General features: G+C 46.4%; 1 protein-coding gene across 1 annotated transcript; it reads right to left on the bottom strand.

The window, feature by feature from the left end:
* Positions 1–2,533: 2,533 nt before the first annotated feature.
* LOC133927484 (uncharacterized) lies at positions 2,534–5,944 on the bottom strand. Its single transcript, XM_062373975.1, has 6 exons — positions 5,738–5,944; positions 5,624–5,676; positions 5,406–5,541; positions 4,277–4,611; positions 3,720–3,848; positions 2,534–3,202 (listed from the first exon to the last, which is right to left on the bottom strand). Exons 1-6 carry the CDS (start codon positions 5,942–5,944, stop codon positions 3,025–3,027), a joined length of 1,038 nt encoding a protein of 345 aa, XP_062229959.1. The 3' UTR covers positions 2,534–3,024.
* Between the last annotated feature and the right edge of the window lie 5,200 nt (positions 5,945–11,144).

Here is an 11,144-nt window from a genome sequence, read left to right on the forward strand (position 1 = left end):
GCTGCATCATGAAGCAATACAATCAGTACAGCTAGTTTATTTGATAGATCGAGCTGCCAGGACAGCATATTAGGCACAGAACAGGATAAATAAAGGAGAGAGATATCAGAGTGTAGAGAGACGAATTAAGAAGATGACGATGGGGAGCTTCAAGAGGTGGCTGCTGCTGCTGCTGGCGCTCGCCGCGTGCTCATGTTCACGGCCACCGCCGTGGAGGCGCACCCAACAACAGCTGCGCGCGGCGGCGAAGAAGCATCCTCCGCTGCACCGCAAGATCATCCACAAGAAGCACAGGGCTCTTCCGTCTTAGTCCTTGATCCTTGCTCCTATATATGTTGATCACGTACTGTATGAACTCAATTTGGTTTGATTTTCGTCTTTTTTTTTCGAAAAGGAACGGCAAGAGGCTTGCCGATCATATATGAAGAAGGAAAAAAATCCAAAAGGAAAAAAGAGGTCGAAGGACAAACACACGGAAGGAAAAAACAAACAAAGCCAGAGAGGCCCACACTCGCCCCCCCCCCCCACACACACACACAGCTAGCAGGGGGGCAAGGGATGCTTCAAACAGCGAAAACCGCTCGTCCACGACCGAGCGCCTTTAAAGGAAACACAAATAACCACCTACACTAAGAGGAAAAGGCGAGAGCTATCCGATGTTGGTCCATTTGTTCCTTGAGCCTGAACGCCACGTCTGTCACTGAAAGCTGCTTGTTTTCAAAGGTTCTCCTATTCCTTTCCTTCCAAATATTCCACCAAAAAAAGATGACAACTCCGTCGAATAACGTACGAAGAGCTCGTGCCACCTTCCTACGAACTGACTGCCACCATCTGTTGATTGATAAATGCTCATCCATGTCCGAAAAATCTTGAAGGTTCAACCACGAGGTGATCAACTTCCACACCTCTTGAGTATACGGGCAATCTTTGCAGAGATGTTGCGGAGTCTCATTTTCAATTCGGCAAAGCTTACATATTGGATCATGGGGCCATCCCCTCTTTGCCAGGTTGTTTGCTGTTAGAACTTTTTGATGCAGGAGTAGCCACGCGAAAACCTTACATTTAGGTTCCGCTTTTGCCTTCCAAATATGCATCATCATCGGCTTCCTTCTGCTACCTTCAAACTGGATTTTATAGGCGCTTTGTGCTGTGTATTCGCCGTCGGCTGTCCACCTCCAAGAGATTGCGTCGTGCACGTCGGGGTCGAGCACGACATTCTGAAGTTTTCCCCACATAAGCACAAATTGATGGAGCTCCTCCGTTGTTGTAAGGTGACCAAGGTTTGCAATCCAGATTTGGTTTGTCAAGGCCTTAAACACAGAAAAGTTTTTCCTTTTTGATTTGTCGAATAATGCCGGTGCAATATTTCTAGGGGCCTGCCCCTCTAACCAAGATGAAAACCAGAACAAAGTCTTTCTTCCGTTGCCCACCGTAACCCTTGTCGAGGCATGGAATAGCTCTTTCTCAATTCTGTCACATGGGACATCCATTGTTGCCCACGGCCTATCTTCTTGTTTCCACCTGAACCACATCCAACGGAGACGGAGGGCTGTGGCAAACCTTTCCAAATCAGAAATCCCAAGGCCTCCCAGGTCTTTTGGACGACAGACCGTGGACCAGTTAACTAGGCAGTGGCCTCCATTGACACTCTCAGGCTCACCACCACGCCAAAGGAAGGATCTTCGAATCCTATCAATCCTTTTTGTTAACCATTTTTGCAGAGGGAAAACTGTCAGGTGGTACGTTAGTTGGGAAGAGAGGACCGATTTCACCAAAATCTCTCTTCCCGCTCTTGAGAAAAATTTTCCTTTCCAACCCGGGAGTTGTGCTCCAAGCTTATCAAGCAAAGGTTGAACATCCACCTTTCTAAGTTTTCGAGTGTGCAGAGGAAGGCCAAGGTAGGATCCAGGGAAGGAACTCATCTTTCCTGGAAAATCAAGGAGAATCTGATCCAAAGGAAGCTCTTCGCATCTGATAGGGAAAACCTCTGTTTTTGCTATATTTGTAACCAACCCAGAACACTTTGCAAAAACTTGTAGGATCTCGTAAAACGCTATCAGATCAGACCTGCAAGGTTTTGCAAACACAGCAGTGTCGTCCGCATATAACGAGCATCTCAAGCGTGCCGCTCTCGGAAGAATTGGGTGCAAAAAAAATTTCTAGGCTACCAAGTCGATGATGCGTTGTAGGGGATCAATGGCCATGATGAAGAGCATTGGTGAAAGGGGGTCTCCTTGGCGGAGACCCCGAGCATGTTTAAACTCTTTCCCTGGGGTTCCATTAAGCAGCACTCTGGAGGTTGTAGTGGTCAACAGCGAAGCAATCCAATTTCGCCATCTGATGCCGAACCCTAGAGTTTGCAGGACCTCTAGAAGATAGGCACAATGTATGGAGTCAAAAGCTTTTGAGATGTCCAACTTGATAAAAAGCGCCGGCTGTTTCCTTCTGTGGAGTTCTTTGATCACATTCTGTACATATAACTTGATTTCCGTCTTAGTCCGTCGACTTGCGCACGAAATTCAGAGTGCATGCGTCGGATGAATTAATTCGTCCATCCATCAATAAAAAGTGTACCATTGATTGATTCTGCACTTTGGCGACTTGAATTTTATGCCTAATTAATAGTACTAATAACATTAACTGAACCGCCTGATTTCCTCCGATTAAGGTACAGGAGAATTAAAAACCATAGTAATCTGGCAACTTGAATTTCTTATTTCATTTGTTTTCTCTATTTTCCTTCTCAATAGATCAACTGAATCTTATGGAATTAATAATCAAATACGTAGTAAAACCGGATCGGAGTAACAAGAAGATTACAGATACTGCGCATATCGATCACAAGAAACAAAAGGGAAAATAAGGTACTGTTGCCACCTAGCATGAATGCATTGAGTACCAAATGTATGTATTCGTGTATGTATCGTACAATGGATTGTACAGCAATAATGAGTGTACAAAGAAAGGGAATTGTGTTGATCATACATGTTTCATTCCCCTGCATCTAATAAAAAATAGCGATATCTATCCGTATATATTTACCAGCTTATCTATCCGTATACATTCATACTCAGGTACATTTGTCTCTCCGCAGGTCCTCTCATATGGCCCAGGTTTCGGTCCACATATTTCGACGTAACTTGCCAAGAGCACGCCTTGTCGACGAGATGCCAAGCAAGCAGGAACCAACAGCCGGCAGCACCTATCGAGCTAGCTTATTGTTGGCTTTTAAAAAGTTGAAAAGCTGACTTCTGATGAAATGAACTAAAAGCTGATAAGCTAATTAGGAGTGGTTTTTCTGAAAAGCTGTTGTGCTGAGAATTTAAAATTTTCTTGTAAAAGCCAGCAGCTTTTGGCATAAGCCATAAACAGCTTTCAGCAAAAACCGCTTTTCAACAAAAGCTCATAAGTTTCAGCTGTGCCAAATAAGATCAATTGTCATTTTTCTATCCATGATAGTAATAACTAATAGGTCTGATTATTTGGGACAAAGGTTATGTCCATCCTATACAAGCCACATTTGAATTGCTTCTTATGCTTTGGTTTCACCATTCAAGGCATGTGTAGCCTTAGCATGAACAATGGGTTTTATCTTGTGCATTTGATACTAGATTTCAAGAATTTGATCAACCAGTAATTCAAATAACAAGACCACTCTACCTTCTTTCTTCACACAACATGGGGACATATACAGTAGTAAGAAACAACTTCCTACATACCTGAAGAGTAGACTTCCCAAATAAAATACAAAAGAAGTTTTCACTATCTCCCACACATTGTTGTTGCAAGATTCTCTGCTTGCCGGCTCCCACATATTTGCAAGGGTAATTCTTGGTAGAAAATTGGCCCTGAAGGGAAAGCCAGAATAAACTTTAGTTCATAAAAACCTGATGTCAAGTTGCATAATAATACAAACAAATTAACACACAAAAACACCGTTCAGACATAAGTCTGTGGTGGCCTGGAAGGATATATTTTTTAGATAATGGAAACAAGTCCGGCCTCTGCGTATTGAAATGCACACATCCTAGTACATTATTACAAAGGTTCAGCAACAAGCTGAGTTCTAATCGGATTGGAAGGATATACGCAAAGGAACAGGAGAATGTGGGTTATGCTTGAGGAATCAGGAAGTCTTTTTATAAGAACTTGGTCATGAGATTCTTATGCAACAATTCTGCAGATCACAGGCTGCACTATCTATGGAAACTATTACCGAGACGGTGATGAAGTGTCCATAAAGGACAGAAAAAGTAACATCTACTTGGGGTCTTACCTGACATAGCCCTCAAGATGTTTTGTTTCAACATCAGGTTTTACTGTTGCTTCTGGCAGAGAAGGGATTAATCCACTCCATGTAAGCAATCTTCTTAGCAGTCTGCCACGAGGACCAACAGGTGACAGAATTCCTTCATAGCGAGAGACTGTCCTTTGCGCAGCAATCCAAATAGGAACATCTGCATAGGGTAACTGATCAGACCGAAGTTTGTCCCATGAAGAGTTTTCTATCAGCAACAGTGAATTATCTGCATATGTTTGCTCTTTAATCCAGAGCTTTAATTTGTCGATCCAGATCTGAAATCCTTGCTTCCCTGTTGATCTTTTCAATGCCTGCCATGAACTAAAATAATCACATACAATCAGCTAAAAGTTGTTAGGTACATACAAGTAATGGGTTCTCTTTACCTAATTTGGATGACAGTCTAGTCTCTGCATCCAAGACTAAGCAGAATAACCTTAGCTGAGGAGATGTAATTCTATCTTTGTTAGACTTTTGCTTTGTGTGGATCTTTTGTAATGGGTTGATGCTTGCTAGATTGCGGTTGTGTGCATCATAGTTATGTAAAGGCCGGGGGTAAACTCTTGTGCGGTTGTATCAGCTTGATGTAACGATGAGAGTTAATAAAGCTCTATTTTTCCCAAAAAAAAAAGTAATAGGTTCAGCAGCCTACATTGTTTGAGAGTTCGGACAAGGGAACGTGACATGAATGCCAATTGATACATGTTACCTAGACATGGTAAAACTGCAGTGCTTAGAATATTCAGGATAGTTTTGGCTAGCTCAAATTGCAATAATTTAAGAGAGATTACAGGAACTGTAATGATATTTGCTTTTCAGTCATTAACTAAAGGACTAAAAGTTGATGCAGTGTTGCGTACAACAAAACAGCAGATCCAAAACTGCTACAAGAAATGCATATGCAGACAATTTGAGGTAAATGTCAGTTCAGCACTGGAAAAATACTTTCAATCCTGTTGGTGTCCAATACAGTAATATATCTAACTAGGAGTTAAGGTTGGATTGTGATTATATACCGGATCAGCAAGATATAAAGAAGAGGTCACAGTCACAATGAAGATAATGAAACACATATGCACATATCAGGACAGAAAGATTGGCTGACCTCATTAAGCCATTGCCCTGGCTTTTTCAAGGGTTTGGAGAGGCCGAAGAAGATACTTTGTAAGAGTTTTGGCTGCAGGTAATCGAGTTTCTCAACTAATAGGAGCCCTTTCTGCCTCTCAGTAGCATACCCACGCCTGAAAATGACAAGAGAAAGTTTTACCGCGAAAGTTCCTATTACAGATGTGCATAAGGCACCAAACCTAAATAAAAAGCTACCTGAATATTATTGCATTAGATGCCGGAGATGCCCTTCCGATCTCTTTCCGGCCCTTCCTTGTTCAGGTCCTCGTCGTCCTCCGTGTCAGCGTCAGCGTCGTCCGTGGTGGTCACGCCCCATGGATCGGAGTAGGAGCGGAGGGGCTCCTGGAATTGGACGGCGAATAGCTTCGCGGAGGAGCCGACGGAGCAGCGAGCGGCCGTGGAGGTGGAGGAGGAGGGAAGTGTAGGCCAAGACCAACTGTAGGCGACCGTGGAGATGGGAACTGGGATGGCAGCGGCGGGGTTGGCGCGCAGGAGGAGCATTGGTGCCGCTGCCATGGCAGGCAGCCCCCGAATTCCGCGCGCGGTTGAGTGGGAGTCGGATAACGTTGTCCCCCCGGTGGAGCCACGTCTGGGCAGGAATGGCCATACAGGTATGGGCCGGCCCAGATCCACGTAAGAATAGAAGAAGCCCATGAACTCGGGCACCATAAGCCACAAACCAGCGCCGTGTCGCTCTCACGTGCGACTCAGGCGGCTCCACACCTCTCGGCGCCACCGCCCCCTCTCACCTCCTCTCCACATCTCTTTGTCATCTGAGCCGGTTGCTGGAACCTCGCACAGTGGCGATGACGATGGTGGCCGTGCTTCCCTCGATGGGGTTCTCCTCGTTCTGCGGTGGCGGGCCTCGAGGTCACCAGCTCAAGCTCGGGTGGAGCTCGCAATGGAGAGCGGATCCAGGTAGCCCATGGACAGATCTGGTCCAGGGCCCGGCAAGCGACGGCATGCAACAACGTCTACACGACGTGGACGCTCGCTGCCATCAGATCTATGGTGGGGGCGACATGGGTGTGATGCGAGCACAGCTAGGCGGTGGGCGTGGCTGCACAACGGCGGCCATGGCACAGACGTTGGTGTGGCTAGGAGGCAGGCATGGAGCGATGTTTCTTGTGATGGCCGCGACCATGAGGTCGGCGGCTGGATCCGGCGCCTACGAGGCTAGATCCAGAGCCCCCATGGTGGATCCTTCAGGATCTAGTCAGGGACGGGCTGGGGTGGCACACAGTGACACCTTTGGCGACGGCCTATGAGCAAGGCGGCGCATGGAGGCCGCGGTGTGTGCGGTGCTTGGAGGCCATGGCATGCACCCACGGCAGTGACGACGTGGAGGAGGACCAGGATGCCATGGAGGTTGCACATGTCAGAGGCGCGGAGGAGGACTGAGTTGGCATGGAGGTTGCGTGCGGCAGTGGCATGGCTTGCGGTGGAGGTCGTGGCAGTGCCATCCATGCGCAATAAACAGGCGCACGGCAGCCACACGAGGTGGCCAGGGTGACACGACGATGGTGGCTGCGTGCTGAGGAGAAGGGCATAGTGGCGGGGCGTGCAAGGGTGTGGTGGCTACGGCCAGCAGTGGCGTGCGGCCGTGCATGGGAAGGTGGCGGATGGATGTTCACGACCGTGGGCAGTTAGATGCCAGCGCGGTGGATTGGAGGTGGACAGGCCTGCTTCGCAGCAACTAATCCCGCATGATGGTGGTTGGTTCAGTGCGGGGAGGCCTCGTTTGCGCGGGGTGGTGTGTTGGTCGGTGGCTGTCGTGAGATTTTAGCGACTAGGACGCCGTGGTAATGCCTTGGAGGCACCTAGATCCAGCAAGGTGGCCCTGGCTGACGCAGGAGCGGTGCATGGCATCGACTTGGTCTTGGCTCAGTGGTGGTCGGTCCTGTAAAGCGGTGGCCAGTTCGGTGCGGGAGTGTCCTGGCCGATGCAGTGGAGGTCAAATCCGTGTAGAGGTGGTACGGATCGACACTGCGTAGTTGGATCTGGATGGTGGAATGTTGGCAATCCACACGACGGAGCAGTCGGTGGAGCCAGGCAGTGGCAGTCGGTCCCGCATGGCGGCGTCCGATTCGACGCGATATGAGATGGCACAACAACCTAATGGTCAATTCCACGCAGTGGCGGCGTACGGTGCCGCATGGCGGCGACTGTTTTCGCCACACGTGGTGGCACGACATCGGTGGTGGAGGTGGTGCGGTCTGATGGGTGGACCCACATGACTGCGACGTATGCCCCCGCATGACGGCGACTGTTTTGGTGCGGTGAGAGGTGGCATGGCGATGGTGGTGGTGGTGTGACGCCCTGCATGTGGTGCGACATCAGCGGTCGGAGGACGAATGACGTGGCGGGGACTGGTCCCGCGAGGCGATGGTTAGGTCGGTGCGACGGCAGTGACGCCTGGTCCCGCGAGGCGGTGGCCAGGTCGATGCGACGGCGGTGGTTTCTGTGGAGTCGGTTTGCGGTGGACCATGCAGCGGCGAGCATGTTCAATGTTGAGGTGTGGTGGCCGGTAGCATGTGTGATGTTGCGGTGATCGTTGTTGCATGGAGTTTGGCAGGAGTTCTTGCTTTGCACGACCAGCCAAAGTGTACAATTTTAATCTGCATTGCTATGTTTTTTTTTATTTCTTGTCCAGTAGGTTGTCTTCTTGGACTGTTCGCTTGTATTTTTTATAAATAGGCTCGGGCATCCAACATCTCTGCTCTGTTCTGGTCTGACCCTCTTCCACCACTAGCCGGCAGCCATGGCAGCGGGCGATGGCAGAGGAGACGATCGAGGCTTTGATCTGTTTCGTTTCAATACAGAATCCATCCGGATTTATACTCATCCAGCGCGCCTCGGCTACCTCATTCACGCTTGAAACAACAAAGTCGGCCGACACCTTTTTGCCTCTTCCTCTTCCAAGGCAAGACACGGAAATGAACCTGATCCATGTAACTAACTCTCTGTTGCTCAGGTGTACATCTATAATTAACCAAGTTGAGGTCGATAAGTAGTTAGCACATGTCTATCTCGCCTACACCATATATAAACAAAAGCTCATCGTCATCCTCCTTCTCGTCTTCTGTGTTCATCTCTTCCTCCAGTATCACATAGGGTTACGCAGAATCCTACCGAACCGAACAAACAGAACCGGTCAATTGGGTTTTTTGGTTTTCAGTTCGGTTTATAGAAAACTTGATTTTAAAGCATCGGTTTTTTGGTATTAACCGGCTATAAACCGAAATAACCGTTCTGGGCTGCTGCTGCTTCTGTGCTGGTGCTGCTGGGCTGCTGCAATGCTGCTGGTACCGTGCAGTGCTGCTGTGCTGGACTGCTGGTGCTGCTGCCGTGCGGTGCTGGACGCCTGGACTGCTGGTGCACTTGCTAGCTTGCTGTTGTGCTGAAGTGTTGAACGCCTGAACTGCTGATGTGCAGCATTCACAAGGTTGTGCTTGTATGTGTATGCTATTATCATATTATGCTCCGCGTTGCGCATTACGCATTAAGTCTTCTTAATTCCTGTCAACTTTGGTACAAATGGTATTAACCGACATCGAACTGAAATAAAGTGGTATTTATCAATCCCAAACTGTCTTTTTAAAAAAACACCGTATTAATCGAAATAACGAATACACCGAACTGAAATAACCGAATGAACAGCCCTAGTACCACATAATAAACTATCTGCGCATCAAATCGATTTGTATTTGAAGTATGTCCATAATATCTATTTCTGTTGAAATTATACGTATCAATTATTAATTCAGATATTATGATCATATTTGGCAAAGCTCTAACCTCGGTGTACCCACCGTTCTAGTTTTACAAATTCTTGAAGTTAGAAATATCCAACTCTAAATTTTTTCAAAACTATAGCTCGGCTAAACAAAACCTAATACAATTTGCACAGGGAGACCAAAGATATGGTCTGATATTTTTGCCTCTTTCTCTTCCGAGACGAGACACGTACATGCCTATCTAACCTGGAGCGCCTGCTTTGCTTTACAAAGATGTAGATGAATCAACACGGAAATGAACCTTATGTAGTAACTCTCTGTTGCTCAGGTGTCTACCTAATTAATCAAGTTAAGGTCAACAAGCAGCTAGCTCATGCTTATCTCTCCTACAGGCTACAGCCCTATACCATATATAAAAAAAAGCACATCTCATCGTCCTCCCCGTCTTCCGTATTGATCTCCTCCTCCACTTCTAAGATTATCTTCAATGATTCCTTTCGTGAGTCTCGTTTTCTTCGTAAAAGGATTTCCTTCAATAATTTCTCTTCATGGTTCGCTTTACAAAGAGATTATCTCTTATATTTTCTTCATCTTAAGATTCTCTCATTTCTCTTCACGAATTCTTTTAAAAAAATTATTAGAAATATATAAAAATAAAGAGAATAAGAATAGAAAGAAGAATCAGAAAAAAAAACCCGAAAAAAATATGATTAAAAATGATAAAGATAAACATGCCAGTATCACATAATAAACGACCTGTCGACCAAACGGATAAAATGCTCTTTTCTTCTACTAGACATATTTAAATTAGTCTTCCGTAGTGACTAGCTTTGAATTGCTTCTTGCAGCAGGCGCACCATCTTGTCTTTCGCAAAGTGTTGCTGCAATAAAACTTGTGACATCATTGAACTTGTCAACAATTATGTATATCTTTTAGCACCTATTTCTATTTGGCCTGCTGTTTTTTTTTTTTTTGAACGAACTGTCCTTCTATTTGTCGCTATTTCCTGCTATCATCCTTTTCTCCACGACAAGAAAACACACCACTATCATTCTCCAGCGCCTTTTTACTACTTTCTGATGAGTAGCAATTTTTACCCTTCGAAAGTTTTTTACAGCTGTTAGTTTCTACCAGCCACCAGGGATGTCAAAGTAACTTTGGAAGTTCACTGAAAAATGTTTCAAAAAAGCGACAAAACTTTCTGAGGGTGTCAGGAAATGAGTAGTGTATACTGTCACGAGTGCTATGGAACAGCTCTTAAAAGGTAAATCTGGAATTAACTTAAACAGTTTCAATTATGGTGTGAAACAAAATAGTTCTATTTTGTCTTTTTTCCCCTTTCGGTGGAGGAAACACCTCTTATCTGGTTAAGGGAGGCGCAAATGAAATTTAAGTGCTAATAATGGAGTTGATCATGGTGATCAACGTTCGACTTGCCATAAATCAATAATTCTCTAAAGTAATGCGAAGCATCTGATCCGATTTTCATACACTATCCGAAAAAGAGATAAATGAGACACGATTTAATGATGGATTCTTCTACAACCTATCACTTATGTAGCCTCACTGATAACAGTTCATCAGTGAAATGTAATAATACTACCCGTCACTTAATTATATTAGTGACAGGTCATAATTACACCCGTCACTTATAATCTGATCAAAAGTGACGAGTCTCCCTGCACCAGTTATAAGTGATGGGTTATATTATAACCCGTCACTTATTACCTGGTCCACCGCACTCGGAGCACCACCCCCCTCGTTCCCAATGCGCCCGGCCTCCCCACGCACGACTGTGCTTCCTCCTCGTCCCCGACGCGCCGCCCGGCCTCCACATTGTCCTCCCCGACTCGCCGCCATGCTTCCTCATCGTCCCTGACGCACCCCCCTGGCCTCCTCCTTCCCCACCAGCTGTGCACCCTGATCTCCTCCTCCCCGGATCCGAGCTCCCCGATGTGCCGCCATGCTTCCTCCTCGT

This window comes from Phragmites australis, chromosome 8, assembly GCF_958298935.1.
Source record: "Phragmites australis chromosome 8, lpPhrAust1.1, whole genome shotgun sequence".
Classification (NCBI taxonomy): Eukaryota; Viridiplantae; Streptophyta; class Magnoliopsida; order Poales; family Poaceae; genus Phragmites; species Phragmites australis.

Coding starts and splice junctions, on each gene's coding strand:
- LOC133927484 (XM_062373975.1), bottom strand. CDS start 5,944: ATGGCAGCGGCACCAATGCTCCTCCTGCGCGCCAACCCCGCCGCTGCC. Junction 5,677..5,737: donor CCTACTCCGATCCATGGGGC/GTGACCACCACG, acceptor TGAACAAGGAAG/GGCCGGAAAGAGATCGGAAG. Junction 4,612..5,405: donor CAGGGCAATGGCTTAATGAG/GTCAGCCAATCT, acceptor AGTTCATGGCAG/GCATTGAAAAGATCAACAGG.